This window comes from Channa argus, chromosome 2, assembly GCF_033026475.1.
Source record: "Channa argus isolate prfri chromosome 2, Channa argus male v1.0, whole genome shotgun sequence".
Taxonomy (NCBI): domain Eukaryota; kingdom Metazoa; phylum Chordata; class Actinopteri; order Anabantiformes; family Channidae; genus Channa; species Channa argus.
The window spans coordinates 24089098-24113672 of record NC_090198.1 but is presented as its reverse complement, the minus strand read 5'-3'; the positions used below and the strand labels follow the sequence as shown (position 1 = coordinate 24113672).

At 37.1% G+C, this 24575-nt stretch overlaps 2 protein-coding genes across 9 annotated transcripts; both read right to left on the bottom strand.

Annotated features, from left to right (window-relative positions):
* Positions 1 to 710: 710 nt before the first annotated feature.
* LOC137104587 (zinc finger protein 280D-like) lies at positions 711 to 14154 on the bottom strand. 5 transcript variants are annotated; one of them, XM_067486023.1, is made up of 18 exons: positions 13987 to 14154; positions 11355 to 11479; positions 10940 to 11145; positions 10698 to 10797; positions 10323 to 10547; positions 10126 to 10200; positions 9883 to 9974; positions 9479 to 9663; positions 6712 to 6869; positions 6529 to 6629; positions 6292 to 6438; positions 5693 to 5827; positions 5368 to 5600; positions 4444 to 4584; positions 4291 to 4359; positions 4088 to 4203; positions 3957 to 3981; positions 711 to 2487 (listed from the first exon to the last, which is right to left on the bottom strand). In XM_067486023.1, exons 2-18 carry the CDS (start codon positions 11470 to 11472, stop codon positions 2106 to 2108), a joined length of 2508 nt encoding a protein of 835 aa, XP_067342124.1. In that variant the 5' UTR covers positions 11473 to 11479; positions 13987 to 14154; the 3' UTR covers positions 711 to 2105. The 5 variants fall into 5 exon arrangements, 3 of the variants coding, with proteins under 3 accessions (XP_067342124.1, XP_067342096.1, XP_067342106.1); XM_067485995.1 differs by having other exon boundaries at positions 3957 to 3978; positions 13987 to 14146; XR_010911717.1 differs by having other exon boundaries at positions 2348 to 2487; positions 3003 to 3981; positions 13987 to 14146.
* Positions 14155 to 15108: 954 nt separating this feature from the next.
* On the bottom strand, positions 15109 to 23325 carry LOC137104569 (uncharacterized). 4 transcript variants are annotated; one of them, XM_067485979.1, is made up of 14 exons: positions 22844 to 22988; positions 22486 to 22569; positions 20398 to 20493; positions 20070 to 20159; positions 18991 to 19642; positions 18710 to 18776; positions 17568 to 17666; positions 17154 to 17234; positions 16997 to 17065; positions 16753 to 16863; positions 16439 to 16548; positions 16048 to 16148; positions 15778 to 15883; positions 15109 to 15664 (listed from the first exon to the last, which is right to left on the bottom strand). In XM_067485979.1, exons 2-14 carry the CDS (start codon positions 22516 to 22518, stop codon positions 15420 to 15422), a joined length of 1860 nt encoding a protein of 619 aa, XP_067342080.1. In that variant the 5' UTR covers positions 22519 to 22569; positions 22844 to 22988; the 3' UTR covers positions 15109 to 15419. The 4 variants fall into 4 exon arrangements, 3 of the variants coding, with proteins under 3 accessions (XP_067342080.1, XP_067342061.1, XP_067342072.1); XM_067485960.1 differs by lacking the exon at positions 22486 to 22569 and having other exon boundaries at positions 22844 to 23323; XM_067485971.1 differs by lacking the exon at positions 22486 to 22569 and having other exon boundaries at positions 15784 to 15883; positions 22844 to 23323.
* Positions 23326 to 24575: the final 1250 nt, after the last annotated feature.

The window sequence follows — 24575 nt, the reverse complement described above, 5'->3', positions numbered from 1 at the left end:
GACGCGTCTACGTACGGTCAGCCAATACAAGTCCCCGTTGGTGATGACGTCATCTCAAGGAAAATCAGGCCTAAGCTTTGTTTGTATATTGCAAATAATATATTGCTCTGGAAAATGTAAAGGAAAGAAGTATCAAGACTGTCTTTTGTGTAAAATTGTATTCTAAACTGCATATTCTGCTAAAATGCCCATTATTTGTGTCTTTTTTGCCTGACTGAAAGTAAAACCACCAGTTGATGTTAACGTTGTGGTTTATGGCACTGTGTTTTTGCAGTAGGGTTTGTATTTACTTCTTGTCCATTCGACAAAGTACGTAATTTGCCCAAAACGTTTATATACAGCTGTAAATTATATTTAACTATGATAACTTGAATTGTTCAAGTTTAATGTTAACTGTTCTTTAAACAGGACATACAATCATTTTCTTCAATAACTTGATTTGATGAGTCAGTCAAACTTCAGAATTCAGAGACACTTTCAAACTTCAAGAATGTCTGGAATAGCTACTGCTATTTTCTTTGAACTGACAATTTACTGATCCTTTTCAAAAACCTTCATATTTTAGATGCAACAGAGTAAAAACTATTCCCTCCGTGTCTGTTATTAGAGTAGAAGAATTAAGCAGCATTGGAAAAAAACTGGAAAGATACAAAACAGATCATACATAATTTTGGAAGAAGTAAACATAATATTTAAACACTGGAGGTGTCTGAACAATAGAACAATTGTTTTACTAAAGATTTATTTACATAACAAACAGGAAAACACAGGTACAAACCCAGCAGTTTGTACATTTCCATCCAAGCATATCCAATGTTTTTAGAGGAATGTAATCAAAACAGACAGGTAAGTAACATTTACAGTGCCATTTTGTACATAGTTGCATTTATAGATTGTGTGTATAAACACACACAAAACCCCCTTTTTTCAAACCTATGACAAATCGCATCATATCAAATATTCCCACAGTCACAGGGAATATGAGCATTTTCAGTGAATGCTAAATAAAAGGCAACTAATCAACCAGCAGACGGAACATAAACATTGTTTGACAGATGTTATAAGGTTGATGTGCTATCCAACAATGTGTACACATTCTTTTACAAGCTGCTTTCAGCACATTTTAAAGTAGGTGGGTAAAGTGGTTCACAGCTATTATTTGACATTCCTCAAATAGTTGTGGCTATTTTCCACTCAATGCCCCATATATACTCAATTTATCTCAGTCCTATCTTGTTTGTCTTGGTAATTTTACATATACTTGTTAATGAATAAGGCAACAATCTTGTGTCGAGACAGAAGTTATTCTACAATATTCAAACCTCAACTCTTAATATCCTCTTTCTTCATTCATGACCAAATGTATTGCAGCCATCTCAGTTGTTATGTATGTTTTGTTGTGGGTATAGTAGCCTCAAATTCATTTAAGGAAAAGAGCCAATTAGATATTACATCCAAAAAAATTATTTTCACAGTATACAATGAGAAATAACCACAGATTAATAATTAAAAAAAAAACCCAAACATGACAATATAAACTCAATATACCATTGCAAAAATATCTTTAAGACTGTGCATTTTGTGAGACTGAGATGTTTCTTTTAGGCAAGTATGTTTATCTGTTTCAGAAAAGCACATCAAAAGCTATTTTGACTGACATTGGGCAATGGGAGAAGGGTCAAAAACCATCCTCTTATGGCAGATAAGTTTTCCTTAAGCAGAAAATTAGCCAGATTTTTTAAATTATTACCGCAATTACTTAAGTCAAATGAAGGTGCAGGATAATGACTTCTGATAACTGCAAACTCGTATAGTTTATAAAAAGTGTAGTGGTGTATGTAATATATGTGTATTTACTTCACATATATTTAGGCAGATGGGTAAAAAAGAATGTGAACATATTTTTCACAGTTGCTAAAATGAAATTGCCACACATATGGATCTTGAGGGGCTTATTAACAAAGACTAGTAGCAAAAGCAACATTATAATATAACAGATACATAACTGAAAACTACAATGCTGAGGTACAGCTGATAGTACAGTTCTTTGAATCATAATTGCAGACTTGCAGTTTGTCAGGGGCTTTGTCTAGTTGACATTGGGTTTATTCTGATTTATTTTGCTGTTCCTTTGTCTCATTCTCAGAGACAATCCCTGGGACAGGGAGCTGCTCTCTGACATCCAGGCCCTCCAACTTACCCACAGATTTATCACAGAGGTCTGAAACACCTTCTGATGTACAGGAAGACGGTAAAGAGGGCAGCAGTGTCTGCTTCACTTCTACTTCACAGGAACCTTGTATGAAAGGTATTTTCTGGTCAGCTGCTGGTAATGTCGTCTCCAATTCTGGTTTATCAACAGCCGCAACGCTAACACTTTGAGGGTTGACATTTTCAACTACTTTCAATTCAGAGTCCTTTGGTCTTTGAGCAGGTGTGGATGTCACGAGGTACAAGACTTTTGCTGGGTGTGCCAAGACAAAACGCCTGCAGGATAAAAAATTAGGACAATTATCAACATTATTTAAATAAAAAAATTAAGGTTAATGTTAATAATAGTTTATCAAGAATGTTAAATTCTAAAAAAGTAATATTAGAAAGCAGTTATGTACACTTGTAATCAGCTAATCTAAAAGTATTAAAGTAAAAGCAGATAGAAACCAATTTTTTGGGCTCCAGTGTTATATAACTTTAAAAGGGGCATTTCACCAATTTGACACAAAGACAAATACAAATAGTCTAATTGTGGTGACAAAAACAGCCTTATAATGCTGTCAAGTCTGTGAAGGGCTAAACATTTATACTTGCACAGAAATCTTAAAGTAAGTACTATGTTTGGGAAAGTGAAACTAGTCCTGCAGTTGCCTGATTGTGCAAGTGAAAAATAGATGTGATGGTCTACAGTTTTTTCCAAACATTAATTTGTGTCACCCCACCACAATATTATCATTGACTTCCACAAACTGATTAAAAAAAAATATATATTTAAATTGGGTAATTACTTATTTCTCTGGAGAGCTGTGCACAGTTTGCTCTATCTTATTGTGTCCAAAACCTTTCATTTCAGGTGAATCGGAGGCCGAGCCATCTTATTTTTCATTTCATGCTGTCCTTCTCCATTTACAAACTTCATAAAACATTAATCATGTGCATCCACGCTAAAAACAAAACATTTATGCTGTTTTTATTGTCATATTTATTCAATTTACATTAGCTTCCTGAAAACTCTTCAAGTGTCCTTCAACAACTTTTAGAGACATAATCTACAGCCTGTCAAATTTCTTCTGTATGAATGTGGCAAATTACATGTGTTGTTAAAGTGTAGAAAATATTCATGGAGCAGCTTCACATTTTGCTGCTCGTTTAGCACTGATATACATGCTGGTTAAAACAGAACTGAAGTGTGCATCAACAAACCCACAGTATTTAAACCTCTCCGCTCTGAAAGACCAACCTTTGTCACAGTTGAAAGAAGCGGTCTGAACTTTTTCCCTGTTATTTTAGTTTAAACTGCCACACTAGATTAGCTGTGCCACAGTCGAAGTTAATGACTAGTAAAGCTGTTGTGTCTCGCCATCACATTAAAAGGATTTTGAATATCACCAATAGGTTAACTAGTAAATTGAAATACACTCAAAATTATGCCTTGATCTAAGAATTGATGACCAAAGTACACCAGCTCTTCAAAACAGGATTTGTGTCAACTCCAAAATTTCATTACTTAAAGTATGGGATATTAAAATTTTACCAGATGGCTGAAAACCTTGTGACATACAGCAGTCAGAATCTTTCAGTGTATGTGGCCCTTTTTTAAATTAAACCCGTCTCTTGCAGCTTTTTTCAACTGCATCAGTAATATTAAACCACTGGTGTGCCCCTTTAAGCCTCAATTTAAACGTAACCTTTTACAGATTAATAGGTGATAAGATGCAATGTGGGTAGTAGTTTCTACTCACACTCGATCTTTGGCTTTGATATCTGCTGGATTAAACACAAAAAACATTTTTTTCAAGTATCTTGTAAAACTAAACACTATCCATATCTCAAGATCGTAGACCGGGGGGGGGGGAAACCCAAAAAAAACTACCTTTCTCCTGAATGACTTTGCATGTGTGATTTGGTCGATCAGTTAAATGTTTAGTCATTAGGTCACCACCTGATGCATCCACAAGGAGGTCGCAGTTGAGACAGACCAGGGTTAATCTGGGGATAACCACAGAAATGTCTTCACATTCAATTCCAAAGAATAAATCAGTGTTGTGCAAGATTTAAGTTATAACACATACTCACTTTATTGTAGGTGAAGGTTTCCTATTATCCATTTTCAAAAATCTGTTTTTGGTGATGGTGCTATGAAATCTAAAAGGCCAGAGAAAGATTTATCAGGTAAATACAGTGCATCTAAAATCAAGTGCCAAAATTGCTGATTTTGTTTTTACTCACTTTATCATATGATTCCCAATTGAAACTTTGCAACAGGTTCGATATTTGCACGCACCGCAATTTGAAACCATTGGGAAATGAGAAAAGAAGTCGTCAACTTGTGAGTTGCATTCGATGCATGTGTAACGCCCTTCAGCGACACTGAAAGAGATTTAAAAAAAAGCACAAGAGTTTAATCACAGTCTAAAACTTATGTTTAAACATTAAAAAGAACCTCTCTTTTCAAGATACTGTAATTGATATATCTATCCATCCATTCTCTGTAAATGCTTTTCCTCTGTAGGTCGCAGAGGTACTGGAGCTCATCTGAGGTGTCATAGGGCGAGAGGAAGGGTAAACTTCCTCGATAGGTCATCAGTCTATCTCAAGGCCAACACAGAGAGACAAACAGACAGACAACCATTCACACCTATGGGCAATTTTTATGTTTACCAATTAACCAAACATGCATTTCTTTGGACTGTGGGTTGAAACTACAGTAAATAATAAATGACCTGAAATGTATTTTAGTCGTAACAATCTGAGTTGGTTCATTAAATCTGATGCACAAAATCCTTAACAATTACTTATCATCTGCTTCTGTCAGACAACTGCACTGTCTTACATCTCATTGGCGGACCACATGGAAAATATTTCTGAAATTCTTTGTTGAATGATCTAGGATGTTATACATTTGTTACATTACAAAAGCAGCTGCCTAAATTACCCACAATGCATCCTAGTTCAGCTTTACATTCAGGTGTGTCATGCTAGTAGCTGGTATTGGAGCCTCAAGCTGCTGGACTCAAACAGGGTTGGGTCTACTCCACACCTGCAGATTTTTTTCATTCATATAAATACAAACCATGTGAGAACATGGAAGTGACCCTTTTGTTGACACAGGCTATTTTGGTGCTCTGGTGAAAAAAAATCTCGCATAACAACCTGAGGTTCTTGAGTGACAGGTTGTGTTTTGTAGATCGACAATTTAGCTTCTTGCTCTGAGTCGTCTTGGCTTTTCCTGCAGCTGTAACGTTTGATTTGGACTTTAAGACGCTGGCTGGAGTCTTGGTTTGCTGATTGACATTTAGTGTTTCCGGACTGACGACAAAGCCAGATCGATCAGGGGAGATTGGTGGTATAGGTGCCTTTCCTGTGAGGGAGGCTCGAATAGTAACCTGGAAAGCAAACAAAAATTGATTACATTAAGTGATATGTAAGAAACAGTTAAAACATAAAACTTTAATAACAATTAATGACAGGGTCAGACCTTTGTACCCGGAGGAAGGCCCTCTAGGGCTTTAGGTTTTCTGAAAGTCTTGTGAACTTGAGTCCTGTGCTCCACTTTCTCTTTGTAAGTGAGAAAATTCAGCCTGCATTTGCCACAGCGATGGATTCCTTTTTTCTGGAATTAAAGCAAAAAAAATATTAAAAAAATCATGAGAAACACAAAACCTTGATTTATCAGTGGTGTGGCTAGAGGCTAATTAGTGAGATGTTTCATTTTGTTTCACTGAAAGCATATGAAAGAAACTACTTTCATTTCTATTAATAGAACGATAATTAATTTTGTTGGGCTCCATTTCTACAATATGTTTTGCCCCTTTAGGGCAGGTGAAGAGAAGCAGGTTCTATTGTCACGTTTTTATTTATTACAGTTAGGTGCTAGGCAGACAACAAAATCAATCCAACCTTAGAGTTGGAACTAAAAGTACAAACCAGAAGTAAATTCAAACTCTTGCAAATACTTATTATAGTAGGAATTTACAGAATCATGAAACTACTACAAACACACACAGCTGTGTGTCTATGTTAAATTTAACACTTTTATTCATTAGCTTAATGACAGACTGAAATTCAGCATTATACCTGATGCTTCATGTAGTGTTGCATGTATATATGACTACTTCTAAGAACTTTGAGACAGAAGGGACAGAGCAGGTCTTTTGTGTTTTCATGAGCACTTCGAAAATGTGTCTCCACATCTGAAAAGAAAGAGGACCTGTAGTTGCACACCTGTAGAATCAGTAAAAACAAAATTTTCGTATTAGTCAATTAGTTTTCCTTAAATTAAATCCAACCACAACCAATGTACAAGTGGCAGACCTGGCAGACATAAGGCATTTCCCCAGGCTTGTGGGTGTCCTTCATGTGTTCCAGCAACACTTGCTCTGACTCAAATGCCAACTCACATATCTTGCAATTAGCTGAAAAAGAATATTACAAATTGTCATGAAGGGTCTAACTAAACTCGTGTCTGATTGTGCTCTATAGATCTTTGTGCAGTACTTGAAGATTCGATTGGGCTGTGGGCACTCTCGATGTGGCACTGCAGCTGGAACGGAGTCATGTATTGTCGGTAGCAATGCTGACAGGTTGTGTGGCTCTCCCAGCTCTCACTGTTCTGCTTTTCAAGCTCCAGGTGGTGTTTCAAATGGTTCATGAACCTGCAAGGGAGGAAAGATGTGATTTTTGAGCAGTGGATAAACCATTTATTAACATGGGGCTAATAAAACACAACTTTGGTCATTATTCGTATTTTGAACAACCCCTATACAAACACTGGAACAAACAATGAAGTGCCTCTCTCACATCATGTCTGTCCGTCTGCAACCTAAAGTACCTTATTTGTCTGTGGAGCAGATCTCCGTTACCATCCAAAACTTAAACACATCAGACACCACCCTCCACTAGGTTACAGGTTTTGCACACACAAAATGCTTGTTCAAAAAAAATATAGAAATACGTTGGCCAAAATGCCATAAAGGAATTGCCATAACTAATACATGCTCTGTTAACCAGTCAACTTGTCATGTACAGTATCTCTGGTGGAATTCTGACAATGCATAGAACCCTGAGGGAAGTTTAAGTTTGTCACCCAATGGAGCAGTTTGTCTTACTGGTGTGTTTTTATTTTGTTGTCACAGTCAAATGGTTCAGATTTGTTAATAGAGCAAATGAACAACAACTGTGAGCTCATAATCTACATAAGGTGCAGATCTGCAGTGATTTCAAGAAATTTTCCGTTTTACAAAGAAAACAGACACATTTAAATTAAACCAGTGCCAAGATGTGGGGGAATATTAAAAATTCATAGCCTGTGTACACGCACTGGTTATGGTCCAGGTCCCTAAGGTTTTAAAAGATAAATTAAGTATTCTCCCTGCTCCTCACTTTTTAAGCATGTATAATGGCCGTTATAATATCAGCAATTACACACAGGTTTGTGTTTTACCTAATGATGTAGTGTCCTGTGGCTGCACTGGGTGACTCCACAGCTACCTGATGAGGAATGGCCCATTATTCAGCCTGTAACATTGTGCTACCTCAGCTCCTCTAATAGAAATTCTTATGTGGATGAACTTTGACCTTGACTGTGAGAGTGTGGTTGCAGTACAAATGTGCTTCCCCATTAAAAGCAGCTTACAAAAGCTTTTTTTGCAATGTTCTGAAGCAATGTAATTTAATCAAAAGGAACAGTTCTCAGCCACCTAAACCAGCAGTCATTATTCATCTTTAGGCCCATGAGGGAAATGGTCTGATACTGTCATCCATCTAAAAAAAAAAATGCAGTGAGGGCCAGAGAAGACATCCACACTTTTTTTACTAGTAGTAGACAGATGTTTTTTAGCAGAGACTAAATTTAAATAATTTAATTTGAATCAGGCTTAAAACACCACTCACGAAGATCGAATTTGTAGCAGTGTTACAAACAATACAAATAGACAAATAATTAGAGATCATAATAGATTTGAATTTGAATTAGATTATGTTAGAGACCTGAGCCGGGTAGCAAAACAGAAAATGCAGCTGACAGTTTCCAAGCAGTTGAGCTGTGTATAACAATCTTCTCTTAATAATCCCTGGAGCATGTTTGATTTTTATTCATCATGGCTCCTAAGCTATCTTCGTGTTATTTAGTACCCATATGCATAATTACTGTGCTAGAATTTGGTGTGTAATTAGTGATTTTAAGTCACCGTGTTTACATGCACTTAAGCAACTATGTTACAGTAAAACTGTGAATTCGAGGAATCCGAAATCTCACAGATTGTAATTATAGAATTGATAAGAGGATGCTGCGTTTTGTTTTGCTTTGCATATGAATTGGAGCAGACAGACAATGCAGTGAACAAAAGACAGGCAGACACATAAAGCTTTATTTCAGAGTGCAAACTACAAATTTAAGAAACATATGCTGGATAATGCAGCTAATTTAGGCCACCTTGTGTTTGTTTTAGTCACAGTTGGACTTTGGGTCAAATTAATTTGAATTCTATGAAGCATTACTCCAAATTGTGATCTTGACATTTGACATGGTTTTGTATATACATGGCAAATTGGTTTTCTGCCAGAGAAAACAAACCATGGGGGATTGTCTGATCTCGTACCCCAATTATTGTACCTGTAATTTTTATATTGGATAAAATCAATTGCACTGTGCTTACTCAAGTGCATGCAAACACACTGCATGACAGTTTGTAGTGCACCTCTGGCAGCATATTCATATTCAGAAGACCATCTCATCAATTCCTATCCTCCCATAGTGATTTCTCTATAACTTGCCGCTATTCCCCACTGACTGAGTGAACAAGTTAAGACGTTTAATGCCAAGTTAATAATCAATTCAAATCTTTAGAGAGGGAACTTAAAAGAAAAGCATCCAAACCAGCAGGACACAGGGATTACACATGGAGCACCAATTAACCAATTGGATCCATTAAAAGAGTCCAAGCTATACCAATCCTCATCCAGAGTAATTGAGCTGGAGTCTGGATGGTAAAGCTCCTCATGTTCATACAACAGGTCCACAACAGGAAGCATCAACAACCTAAAGCCTCATTATTTCTGTCTCTAGTCAAAGCTTCAGCTTCAACTTAACCATTACAGTCAAATGAAAAACTTGCATAAACCCAACATTAAGCTTCAAATTTCCTGTTGTGTTTTATCTTTTCTGCTGAAAAAGCATATTTAGCATGGAAAAAACATAACACGTGGAAAGAGATGGAAGATTAGCTGGTTATATTACTGTGAGCCAGGAAACACATGATCATACCTTATATTGTTCTTAAGAACTTTTAAACAGCTCTGGCACTTGAACGTTGTGGTCTTCTGCACATCCTTCTTGAGCCCATCTCCTTCAAAGCGGCCATAGTAGAAATCTGAGACCAGCATGATGCGCTTGTTTGCACCAATGTTCAGGGCTGATGGAGCTGTACTTTCCACATTATTAGTGCAACTCTGAATTGAAAAGATATTTTATATGAATGTTAATTTCATATTGATGTCTGATTAAACAAAGAAGCAAACACTGTTCTCAAAAAGAACTATGTGTAGTAAAAAGGTAAATAGGGAAAATATTTTTTGGGTCCTTATCTTATTTGTGGCAAGTTTGTGGTTTTGGCCAATGTGAATAAAATCTGATTGATTTGACAGTTAAGAACAGCCACTTTTACTCACCGACATATGAAATTTCAGCATGTCATGTGTAAAATCTTCTTGACACTTGGGGCACTTCGTCTTCAAAATACCATTTTCCACTCTGGCAGTTCCTTTTGATGACAATACAGAAAATCAGTTAGAATATACAATTATCAATAATCATTATAAATAATAGGGATGTTAAAATAGTTTTGAGGTTTATTTTATATATTGAAGTTACTAAACAACATCAACAAAATTCTGATGGCAAGAGACACTTACCACAATCAAGCTTTACTCTCTTTCCCAAGGTGTCGATTTGCTGTGGCGGCAATACTCGCTTGACCGGGCTTTGATCTGTATAAAATACAAGAACACACATTAACATTTTTGTCATCCTCAGTCTGAAAGTATCAACTTAAAATGCTCCTCAGAATAAAAAACATCATCCAAATGATGTCATAATCTTCTCAAATTACCTCTGTTACTGTTAATAGCTTTTATAGGAACAGAGATGGTCTGAACGGTCTGTGAGTTGGGCTGGTTGGGTTGTGGCTGATTAGATTGTATTGAATATACGGCAGGGCTCTGGACATTAGATAGCGTCACAATGTTGTTGGTGATTTGTTGCACCTGAGGCCTATGGACAGCTCCAGGTATTACAGTGGCTGGACTGACCTGCTGAAAAATTGGCTGCTGGCCAGCTGAAACATAGAACAAACTCTTGAAGCAAGTGTGAAATGAATACACTAAAACTACAGTTTTAACAATTAAAGCTTTTTTATTATAGCACAAAAATCACAGATGGGGAGAGAAAAAATTTAATCCTCAGAGCTGTATTATACTGAGCTTACCTGATACGATTGTAAATGATGTCCCAGGGGGGTACTGTGTCCCAAGAGAAGCAATAAACTCACTGTTGTTTGGCAATTGTGAAGAAGTGACGATAAAGCCCTGAAAAAAAAAAAGGAAAAAAACAAAGGAGGTTGAATCTATAATTGAACATAGCAGTATTTTATACATCAACCATATTACAAAACATGAAAATATTTTTACTCTATACAAAACCAACCAACTACAATGTATTCAGCAGTACCTGGTTATTGACAATAACTGGCTGTGGAGTCACTGTGGTCAGAGTAGTTGCTGCAGTATTCACTGTACTTCCAGTCATATTTAAAGGCAGCATTATTGGTGAGGAACCAATAGTTGGCTGAGGAGCAGGATGCTTTATCTCTTGTTTCTCTGCATTGTTCCTCTGAGGAGTTGAAATGGTAGGCTTCGTGTCCTTTTGGTTATTAGCTGTATGAACATAGAAAATTACCAGGATAAGCATCTTTTAATAAAGTAACTCTTATTTTCAACATGTTACAATATGAACAAACCATGCAGATTAAATATATACTGTTTTACTGATTGTAAACTGTGGATGATTCTGAGCTACACATTTCATATTATAAGTAAACAATGATTTGAATTTCAACTCAACACAAGATGATATTTAAACATACAGAGCACTCCAACAAAGATTGGTTCATCATCATCATCTTCTATCAAGTGAACTTCAGGAACTTGCTTCTGCCATGGCTCCAGCTCCTCCTCAACACACTCCATAAAAAGCTCAGACATTTCGGAGCTACAAAAAACAAAAACAACATTTAGCTAACCTGACACACTACTTCTGGAGCATTATACCTATACTTGAAAGCAATAAAAATGCTACATGGCAATACAGTGGTAATACTCTATCTTCTAATATAACATTTTAATATGCTTATAACCAGAAAATGCAATGTTTCTGAGCTGTAAAAGATACACAATCATCCCCAAAATCATCAGCTTCCAAGGTGTCTGTTTGAAACAACAGTATCACTTTATATTCTATAGTTATAAAAATAAACAAGATTATAAATAAACTTTAGCATACTCCCTTTTGGTCTCCTCCTTTTGGAGTGTGTCCTAATGTATAAAAGGGAGTATGTCCTTTCAAATGTATTTATTTTTTGTCCCTTCGGCTTATCCCGTATGTTCAGGATCGCCGCATGTTGATTACAGTTTTTACGCCGGATGCCCTTCCTGACGCAATCCTCCCCAATTTCTACCCTGCTTGGACCGGCACTGCACAGCTGGGGAGAGGAGTGGGATGTTAGGGGTTCAGTGTCCTGCCCAGAGACACTTCGACATATAGCTGGGACCGGGGATCGAAACACTGACCCTGAGCTACAAAGTGTAACATTGCCTCTCATGGCAACTGTTTTCTTCCCAGGCTGCTTCTAAAAAGTCAATTCAATTTGCCGTGGACTAAGAATTATGGGAGAAGAATTAAGGAGCATAGCTCAAGAGCAGTTACATCAAATTTAAATAAAAAATATGAACTAATAAATGCTGGTATATCATTATGGGTTAACAACCTGTCCGCAGATAAAGTGGTCCTTTAGCAAAAGTAATTTCTGACCCTTATTTTTATTAAGTTCTCTTAGTGGTGTACTTTTACTTTTGTACTTCAAGTACAATGTAGATAATTTGCTCTATACTTTTACTTGTGTAAAAAAATTCAAATTTCTTTATGCTTACAATTTTTTCATGCCAATATTTGCACTTTTACTTGGTTATTGTGTACGTCTGCCACCTTTGCACACGGTGTATCACAGTGTATCACGTTTTGCTGTGTGTGGGGCTGAGAAGCCACAGACGGTTTAAAGGGGCTATCCTGACCATTGATCCTCCATGACATTATTAAGATGCTTTGGCTGATCAGAGTAGATCTGCATGCTACAGTTGAAGCAATGAAAGCAGTGAAAATGTCAAAATTGTGGGCCAAAGCAATTGTTTGAAAGTGTTTAGAAGGTGAACTACAGAGACTGGCACTAATACTCTGTGGGTTATGTACTGTAAAGTTTACTTTTATATACACAAATTATTAAATATCCTTTTGCCTTCCCCATAATAAAGAATTGCTCTGCTTCTAGCTCAGAGAACTCTGGAGTCTGACATATTGAGACATTTTTCAGTTCAGATGAAGATGTCTGGTTGCTCATACTATGGCGGTTGTAGTCTTGGTTGACCTGCTTCTCCAGATGACATCATCTGAACTGAAATAGTAACAATCTGTACTATAAATAAATAAATAAACCATCCACATGATGTCATAATCTTCTCAAAATGAAATGTGAGCTGAGAAACTCCAAATGACTGCGACACCTAGGCGTATTTTCCAGCTAGACGCAGAGAAATATTTTATTCCAACTATTCATATACATGTACCGCACATATAGAAATCATAGGAAGCAAGACAACCATTGATTATTCACCATTTGGTATCAATACTTTTTTTGGGGGGTGCTTTAAACGACTGGAATAATACCAAATGAATTTTCTTTTTCCAACTGTGATGTCCTAAACAGCCTGCTCATATTATTGATTGTGTTTATTCTGACTTGATCAGTAATATTTCGAGTTTAGTACTGGAACACAGCTTTTCAAGTACAATCCAAGATGGCGTCAGTATTGGTTACTCTGGGAGATTGCTGATGCTGATGTCAAAGCCAAAGCAAATAAACATACATATTCTACTGAAAATACTATAGGTTGGCATGAGTAGAGTTTCTTCACTTATTCCTGTTTGTTAAAGGGTGAAAATGATGACCGCAGGCTTCTTTCATGCAATAAATTCCATAACAATTTAATGAAACGATCTGTGAGTACATGTATGCTGCTTTAGTTTAAACCTAGCCAACATTGCTCCTACATTTATTAACGTACATTACCTACATGGAAGCTACTCTCAAGACTCCAAACACTTACTAACAGCCAGGTTAGCCAGTTAACTAAACGCTAAAATTAGCTCACATTTACCATTATTAGCTCAGCAGGGCAGCTAGCTAATGCTAGCCAGCTAACGTCTATGTTCTTGCTTTTTAACGCCCTCGGTCTGTGACGACAATAAGAATTTAAGAACAAACAGGGATTTCTAAGACTCCTATATATCTTGCATCCAATGTATCATGGTAAGGCTGCAGTCGATCTCCGCATCATAGCACCAGCTATGCTCTGTTAGCATGGTCATAGGTGACGTTAGCTAACGTTAGATATTGGGACAAAGACACACAGACATTTGGTAAACGGGGTTTATATTATTCCTACCTCTTTGACACACAGCCTCTCTTTTCGAAGGCAAAGTTGTGTATAGATGCCAACTTCAGCACAGTCCTTGGCAACAGAACGATGGAATTGATATACAGCGGGTCTTCCTCACATTTGGGGGGAGGGGGGAGTGCATCTTTGGCCGAAAGCGGTGCTCCGGACTGTCTGCACCAATCAAAATAGCAGGCGCATTTCTATTAATCACTTCCTTTTTTTATTTGTACTACTTCCTGGGCTCTCTGGGTTATCTTTCTGCCGTTGCATTCAGGGGGAGTTGTCAGAGGAACACAAACCCAATACTTTATTCAGAAGAAAAATAAGTACTTCTCTAATAGTACTTCTAGTGAGGTGCAGAAGCTGGCTGTACCACTTCAGATTCTTAAGGCTGCTCAAGGTGAAGCACTATGTACCATCTCTAAAGACACAAGGTATAAAACTAACGATGATTTCTCTAGGCATAAATCCACGTTATTGGTAAAAACTAAAAATAATTTTTATTACTTGGTGCTATTAATAAGATTTCTAGATTCCAGTCAAGATGTACTTCATAAAAAAGGTCCTAACAGAAAGCAAACATTTTGAAGCTTGATACAAATACAGGTTTGACACAAGAACAACTTAAAAACCCCTATTTCTGAGAACTTGTTTTGAAAAATTATGCAACGTGATTTTAATAACTTCTATTCACCGTCCAATTCAAACCACCAAGCCTGTGAGCTACAGGCTCCTATTTGTTAATCCGTGCAATTTGTTGTCTGGGCCCATAGAAAATGTTTGTTCTACACTACTGTGCACTGGTTTGACATCATACTTCGGCAGGTATGATTAAGAAATATAAAACAGCACTGACTCATCATTAACTCTGATAATTTAACTGTCATGCCTCTTTATGGTCACCTTCACTACAATTCAAAGGCAAATGTACTATATCTCCAGAACATCTATTTAAAACATACTTACCAAACATTTTACACATACAAAAGTAGGAAACCTTTAAAGGTTTAATGATTTAAGAACCTGAAATTTCATAAAAAATGAAACCCTGACCCATTGTCTTGCACTTTAGACCTGTAAACCATGAAAAACCATTAATAATACATAAATGAAGTACTTCAGAATCGGTTTCATTTACTAAATAATTTTACTGAACATACAGTAATATTACAATAACACCTGTACTGCTGAAGTGGAATGTAACCGACAGGTGATTATAAAAATTGTCAATAAAAGAATGATTTCATTTGGAACACAAAGTAACAGGTGTTGTATGCAGGGTTCCCTAGAGTGTAGGTCTGAAGAGTCGACAGACTCACAGACGCCTGCACAGATGGGTACATGTGCAAATAATCATTTGCAGAGTTGACTGACACATTTAGGTGTGACACCCATTAGAACTGTTGGACTGTGTTAACTTGGGGTGCAATAAAATGACATTATTTATTGTTTGTTTTATGTGCCATTTGATTCAATTTTAAGTATGGAAAACAAGGGTTCGATGGGTTGGACTGGTTGAACTGAAGAAGATCAGATGATGTTGCATATACTGCGGGAGCCTGGAAGCTGGATAAGGATGGCGGGTTGTTGCTGATTTGCTCCACATCAGACGAGGAGACATTGCTATAGGTCTCAGGTTTTACTGTGGCTCTGGTGACTTTGTGAAGAAGGTGCTCATGAACAGCTGAAACAAAAACAAACAAACATTTAAGATAAACTGAAAACATAACAAAAATGTGATTACAATAAAAATACAAGGCAGGAAAAAATGTACAAAAGCTTGAAAGCCATGCTCACCTTTACCTGGTACTACTGTCAATGAACTCCCGGGTGGACAGTGCGTCCCCAGAGACCCAGTGAACTCAGTGCTTCTTGTCAATTGTGGAGAAGCCACGATAAGTCCCTGAATAAAGATTTAAAAAAAAAATATCAGATTTTAAAAACAGAACCATTGTCCATGTAGGAACAATTTTGTGATTTATTTTTAACGAATTACAGAACACTTTGCAATTACTCAACCAATTCATTACAAATACACCACATAATGGATTTTCCTGTTATCCTTACTGGACTGTTGAATACGACACGCTGTGGGGTTTCTGTTTCCAGCTCAGGTGAAGTATTTACTGTATCTGGAGGAGTTGAAGGTTCCAACTTACAATCGCTTTCTTAATTAGTTGTGAGAACATAAAAAAGGATCACAGTTAAATAGAAAATATGTGCAGCCCCACCAAGCCATCCCAACAGGTTTGAGCTATTAATGAAATAGACACATTCTATTTTTAAAGATCACCCAAATATCAGTATTAAGATTAACTGTTAATATTCAACAAACAATGACAAGCCATTTTAAGCTGTATGTTGCAATTGAATGTCTTTTGCATTTTACTGGATCACAGAAGATATGTTTAAAAACCTCAACACTAACATGTTCTTTAAAAAAATGTATGTTACATACTCAACTCTCTAACATCATCCTCATCTTTCAAGTCAACTTGTAAAGTTTGTCTCTGCCATGGTTCCAGCTCCTCCTCTTCACATTCGAGTAACAGTGCAGATGTAGTGGACCTGAAGCAGGAAATAGGGGGACACATTTGTGGGTTATTCAGCTGACATTAGGCTGTTTTTACATGCAATGACAGACAGCGCTGTTTTTGTAAAATGTCCATTGACTTAATGGGACTGACAGTTATTTATTGTTTTATTTTATACACTGTAATAGATTTGTGTCAAAAATGGAGGTGGTGAGCTTCATCAAGGCCCTGTAGATACCTCTGAGGAATTACTGGTACATAGACATCTTCATCCCAATTGTCATCTGCTTCTGCAGCTCTCAGCTCAGTTGCTTCTGACACATTTTCCATATCACTCTCCAATTCAGATCTATTTGAGAAAAATTTATAAAAATTATAAATATAAATGTAGATAGATATATAGATAAATAGATAGCGAGAGAGTGTCACAAAAGCACAAATATAAGATACACTGTATGTTGTATAATACAGAATAAAATTACACTCTGTTGTGCACGCTGTTGTATTCTTCCTCTTCATCCTCTTTGATGGTAATCTCCATCTCCTCAAAACTAGAAATGACAACTTACAGTGAAGATCTAAGTTAACAGACAACACTGACTGACAAAGTAGAAGTAAAAAAAAAAGATCAATACTAACCTGTTCTGACAGTTTACCTCTAAAACCTTATGTGTAGTTGTCCTCGGATGCTGAACATTATCTTGTTGCCGCTGTTCCCCTCTGCAGACCCAAACTAAGAATAAGTTTCTGACAACTCTAAAACCGTCTACATTTGTCTTTACTTACATTTCATATTGTGCAACAAGCCAAGTAAAGGTTAATTTTTCAATAAATATAGTTTATATGTTTGGTTTAACTGTTAAAGTAAGCCAAACCCTTTAAAATAAAATTGATTCTAAAATATTTAATTTTTCATTATGGGCAGGCCTCAGCTGAATGTGCTGGTGTGAAGGTCTAAGTTATAATTGGTAAAAATCAGAATTGTTTAGAGGCTACAAAAACAAAATCAGTACCAAAAATAGTTAATGTAGTTTGTGAAAAAACAAGACTGACTTTTCAGAGGTCGATACATGTCCACAACTTGATGGTGCAGAACGTTCTTGTACATCGGCTTCAGTAGATGTTCTTGATATGGGGAATCTTTCTTTGTAACTGTAAATGGAAACCTAGTCATTACACGCAAAACTTCATCTGGAAAAGATTTAGAATGCAGACTTTTTACAGTTCAACTTATTTTTAGCTTGATTTATGGATTTTGTCTGAACACATCTGTATGTTATGTAGATATAAATCAGCCCACTGATTCTCAACTGGAGCAACAGAGTCAACTAATCCACAGTTATTTTTTTTCTTAACTAAGTAACATTTTGTTACTTAGCTGTAGATAAAAATAAACTTTAAATGTCTGTATTGATGTTTTTTTAATTGTGTCCAATAGAAGAGGTTGTGGTAAAACTGTGAAAAGGAAAAAAGTAGAGTTACATGTAACAAGCTTCAAATAAATATACACAAAAAGAAGAAATTATTACCAAACATAACATATAAAATTTTGAAGATTAAATTTTATCATGCTGACAGTACAATAAAGTTATTCTAGGAGTGACTTGGACCGGCACATTAAGTAATTAGATCCCAGTAACACTGTTGGGTGGGGTTCCAAACTCATCCAAATGAGTCATAGACCCTTGGGAGGGCCCCTACCCGCCATAGGCCTGACATCACTCTTTTTAGTTAATCCTCTTATTATTAACGGTCCAAGTAGACAGCATCATCAGTGGTGACATCATACTCCAATAGTAGGTACCCTGATTTATTTAACAATCTTTCTTTTGTAGCAGTTGTATCATATTTCTTTCTAATGTCTAGTTATCACTGACATCCGATTTACAAGCTTCACTGTTCTATTTATTTCTACCCAAAACACTGGTCAGATTGCTGTGGAATAAACACCAATAGGATAGTAGCTTACTTTCTCTAGAGAAGCATATTAACAGTGTGTCCCACTTCTTTTCAACTCCACACACCCAATTTAAGGTAAACCCATCATTTTAAAAGTGTACTTTCACAACCAAACTCAGTTCACATAACATGACAAGTACCTTCTACGGTTTCCTGTTGATCCCATTAAAACTTAACAATTCGTTGTGTTAAATAGTTCCATATTTTAAATATATATTATACACATGGTGCCTCACCTTGACTGTGATGACAGAGTTCCCTTCTCTCTTCTCCTCAGTTTGGTCTTGATCTTCTTTAAATGATCTTTAAATTAAAAAAAATAATTACATAAGACAAGCATTCAGTAGTAGGTAATAATACTTTAATTTCAGACTAATTTTTATAGCAGCGTTTTTCAGACTGACTCAAAATAATTCGAAGGGCTTACTCCAGTGAAACAATAAATGCCAACTAGTATGCAGAGAGCTAAAGGACCCTGATATACCAAACCTGGCAGGATATGTTTCTATATGCTTACACTGTTCACTCCTTGTTGATATGGGTTCAGGTGATACATAACAACCATTATCAGCAATGTGAAGAAGACTGCCTTCAGGCTGCTGCTGGTCCTCCGTTACACAATTCGTCTCTTGTTCAGTGCTGTTCAGCTGTTGCTTTGTTTCTGTGTTGAGGTATGCCTTTTGAATTTCAAAAAAGGTTTTGTTCCCCATGAAATTCAGGTGCAGATGTTTGGCCCACTTTTTAAAGTGTGTAAAAGTGGCTCCAGAAAAAAGAATGGAAAGCGTTGTAAGTAGGTGGATTTCAGGAAACGCCTCCCAAAGGTGGGGAGATGACATCCATACACCTCGGTGTCCACCAAGACAACTCCACCTAACTTTCTTCTGTGCACCACAGTGGGACACTTTCTTTTTGGTTATCGTCTGTCCACACGTCTGACACTTCTTAAACAGTTCCATCAAACAGCTGTCATTCACAATAGTCTTTAACTGACTCAAGTCATTTTCTGTGTTCTCCTCTGATTTTGATGCTGTAGTTGAGCGTAACTCAAATTCAGTCTCTTGGTGGATGCTCTCATTCATATAATCAACAGATGATACACTACACAAACTTTCACTAGGTTCAGCTGGTGAAGGGGACTGCTGTGAGTTGTCTGGAGGTCCTGAAGAACTCTAGGATAAAGGAGAAATGTGTACATTTAGAAATGACTTACTAGTAGCTGTGTGTGCAAATCCCCTGAATACATTTAAAGAACTTTAAATTGGTTTCTATTATTTTAGTAACAAATTATTGTTATTAAATTCTGCTTTCCCTATATTACATCTTTCTGCTTCTAGCTGGAAAAAAATCCTCCACCTTTTAAGTTTAAAGAATGCCATTTGGAGGAGTAGGTCGACCAAGACTAAAACCTCTGATGTATGAGCAATCAGATGACATCATCTGAACTGAAATCCTCCCACAGATTATGTCATGTACAGCAGTATTTTCACTAGAAGAACAGAGATTTTAAATAAACTGACCACAGGACATAGTTTAATAGCATTTATATACATGTACTACACATAAAAAAAGGTTACCAAGACTATGCGTCATACTTACAGGTAGGGGTCTGGAGGGAAAAGTTGATCCCAAATCCAAACTGGTATACTGAATATCCACGGAAGAAGCCTGAGAAGATGTACTTGGACCCTTGAGTAAAAACAATAAGTGTTAAGCCCCTAATACCAATAACACACACACACACACACACACACACACACACACACACACACACACACACACACACACACACACACACACACACACACACACACACACACACACACACACACACACACACACACACACACACACACACACACACACACACACACACACACACACACACACACACACACACACACACACTACATTTAATCAAACTTACTGAAGTTATGACAGACGTCCATGGCAGCACACGGGTCACGCTGGGACCTGAACCCACTGAGACAAAGGCTTGAGCAGCTGTACCAGACGTGTTCACCTAATATAAAAAAATGTTTATGAAATAGAGAGACTTGGTAGTTAGTATCTTCAGATTAATCACATAATGGTTTTTTAATTCAAATCACCAGGGCAACTTGACTTATTTGCTTCGCATTATTATACTTTTTAACTGAATCTTATTGTCATAAAAAATTAGAAAACATAAGTATGAACCAGACTATTAGGTACTACGAACCTGCAAGTGACAATTAGAAAACATAATAATAAGGGGGGAAAAGAGGGAAACCCTCCCTTTGCAGAGTAAACTTAACTCAAAAACCTCCTTATAACTAAACCGTATCCAGGATTCGTAACATTAACCGTGAAACACCAGGGCTAAAGCTATAAAGTAACACTCTCCCATAGATGCAGACACAGACGTCTTTAGCGGAGCATTTGCTCAACATGGATACTCCAATGACTTGATCAAAAAAGGCCTTAAATAGGCTTCTATTGATTGTCGAAGATCCGCCACCCTCACTGACTGCATTTACATACACTTAGGTAACCGGGTTACCTGGAGAAATCAGCTTTCTCGGGTAATGGAGGCACAACGTTTACATGCACTTAAGAAATCTGGTTACTGGACATCACTGTATACATGCAGCAGAAGAGTAACCGGATTTCTCCTTCACCTCTGACTTATTTTGGAAGCCTGGCTCACAGATTTTACCTGTATAGTGAAAGAAAAGACTCCTTTCTGACTTTTGTTTTTATTTTTTTGTGTGTGTACTGCAGCAGAGTGACAGTGTAAGAAGAGGAAAAAGGACAAGGAAAAAAAGGGAAACACATGCAGCTGATCCACAATAGGAACCGTGTGAATTGAAAAAAATCCAAAGGGAGAAAGTGACTTATTTAGACTTCTACGAGGCACTATTTTATTATTTTCCTTTCAGGCATATTCTGTAAGCTCAGCGTTGCCACAGCGGAACGTACTTGGCACTGCAATGCTAGGGATGGAGATAGGTAGGGGTTCAGTGTCTTGCCCAGGGACACTTAAGGGGTGGCACTCAGCCGCTGCCACCCCCTTCTACGAGGCACTATATGTTAGTTAAATTTGCTGTCACACTTTACGCAGATTTGTTTTAAAAATGAAGTGGTAACACGCCGTGAATGATCTCACCATTCATTCAGCCTTTCACTCAGCTGCGTGTTCCTGTCTGTGACTTTTTGATACTCATGTGTGCAGTTTGAAAAAGCCCTGGCTAGTGTAAACATCACAAAGGAATCGGCATTCTCCGAAAGAAATCTAGGTTTCCCTAATCCCCTACCCCAATTTTGAAAACCAGCTTTCCCATTTATAGTACATAACACTTAAGAAAAAAGCTGACTGTAACCTAGTAACTTAATTCCTTGTAAGCACACTGAAAGTCTTTCAAACAGAGAGAAAAAAGTTCAACTTCTTGCAGCTGTTTGCAGACTTTCTCGTGGTACATCAGAGGTGGTAAATCAAAATCACATATCTGTGTTGCAGTTTTAAAATTGTACTAGATTAAGCAATACGAAGCTTTATTTTGCATTTAATAACTGATTGTATATTTCATAAAATGTCAGAAAATACTGTCTACAAAGCTCAAATTTTAACATTTTCAAGTTTGTATTGCTTTTTGACACATTATCTAACCATTAAAGACCCAAATATATTGCCTTTTGTAGTAAACCATTTTTAGTGTAATTTCTTAAATGTCTATTTGCTCTTGTGAACTGGCCATAAAGCCTTTATCTAACACCAGGTTCAACGGGGCCCCAATAACAAATGTTTGCACTTGGGCCCCATAGGTGGTTAAAGGACGACTTCACTTATAATGATCTTGCTTTTTCTGGCTCTAGAACTGACCAGTAAATGTCAATGCCATTAAACTTCCCTCTGTGTTCCCTATAACGAAATCTCTTCTCTTTTTCTAGCTGGAAAATGCTTATAGATGACATCACTTAGTTCAGATTATGTCATCTCATTGCTCATATTTTGGAGTTTGTAATCATAGTCAACCTGTTTTCCCAGAGTTCCTCCAGATGACATCATCCCAACGATGAAAAACTCCTCTGGGTGTTGTCATCTGGAGGAGTTTTTCAGCTAGAAGCAGAAATTTTTTTTTTGAATATGGGGAAGTCAGAAGTTTAAAAGCATTAATGTACATGTACACCCTGAACTAAAGCAAGTTGAAAATTTGTAGAGTTGCATTTTAATCGGTGACTGAAACCACAACAAAGGTCCTGCTGGACCGACGTTAGCCAACAGTGTCAAAGATTTAGCATTAGCTGACTTAGCTTTTTACTGAATGTAATAACGACTTAGCTCGGAATATTGGTGTCGTAAACAAAGATCATTACAGAAACGGCTCTCTCACCAGTCCGGGGCTATGTTCTGCGTTGGTGCAAGTTTCTCCTTCGCCCAAATTGAGTGAGGGAACGGCGGTCGGTCGTAATTTTTTCACCCCGTCTCCCCCCATCTCGTCCCAAACTAAATGTCGTTGAAAGTCCTCCGGTTTGAAATGTAGACTGCAAACTCGGTGGTTTTTCAAACAGTCTATTGAAGTGTTCTCGTCATATTTCGGATTATTTACAGCCCTCAGCCACAGTTTACAGCGCTCCGCATCCTTCACTGGAAACCGATAATAACTCAGTCCAGTCCGGCGTTTCCGCTTACACCTCGGTACGATGCAGCTGGACACCATGGTGAAGTATAACCACCGTTTCTTCAAGTAATAAAATCCTCGGATCACGACCGTGTCTGGCAAAACTGCTAAGAGATTTTATGGAAATAAAATTGACGCTTGGACTTTCGTACACCCACAGTTCAAAGCGGAAACCGATGACAAACAGGCGCAATGTACACTGGGAATTGTATGACTTTCCCATTACGACATGGAACACGTCGTTTTCGTTTACTGACGTCACACTGCACCGATTTCAACACTGGAGTCTTCATTGCATGGATGACCCACTACAACAATACATTGCAACATTTTCCATGTCAAACTCATTATATACCTCTTTACCTTTATTTAAAATGCTGACTCTTATTTTGTCATATTTCGTTAGTGGTATGTTGTCATCAAATTTAGGGTTCTGTTTTGCCTTTGACCACATAGCTACGGGTCTCATGTAGGCAGAGAGTGAAATAGGACTCTGCGGGACCTCGCCTCCTTACAGCCAGGCACAGAGCACATCCCCTGCATTGTTACAAATGCAAACTAAGCACAGTGTAAGAGAAGCGGACTGACGACTACCACCATTTCTGAGTTGTTTGTAGTACTACAGTGACTACATCTCTCTGTTACAGCCACTTTGAATTCTGCGAAATGCAGTAGGAATAATAAAATATTTTTTTATAATCTTAAGTGAGTAGTCATGGATATACCATTTTTCATAATAGTAACAGGGTGCCCAGAGGTCTGAATGGAATTTATGGTTTGTGTTGTTTGTTCAACAGGCCAAAACCCAAAGATATTTAAATTAGTAATGACAAGCTGTAATGGGACTTGAACAAGGGAGACATTTACAAGAAAGGGTTACAATAGTTAAATCTCACATATACTGATTGTCTTTTGCGCTTTATTTGTGGAAAGTATTTTTTATGTATTGTTTGGTATTTCTTATCATCTGTATTTAGAATAGGTTGTTAACATGTCCAGTGAGATTGCAGTAAAGTGATAGTCAGTGATATATCATATGCTGTTTAGAGTAAATGTTAGCTGTTACCATCAGGACAAAGGTATAGGGTCTGTTCAACTAATCCTTGTGATGACGGTTGTGTAATTTTTTTATTCAATATGTATTATGACAGTTTTTATTTGATGTCTTTCAGTAAATTTCTTTATTTGTTTATATCCGATGACATTTACAATAGAAAAATAAATTAGTGTAATGATTGAGAAGGTGAAACTAGAGAATTGTGCATTTTTTATTACACAACTGACTGAAAATGACCCTAATAAAGTCACAGTGCTTTCTTTGACTCAGAAATTACATTTCCATAAGAAAGCCTTTGTTGCAAACTTGAGAAATATTGTTTAAATATCTTGGCTCTTACCAGATGGAAGCTCTAACAAGAAGATGCTATTTATTGCATTATGGGAA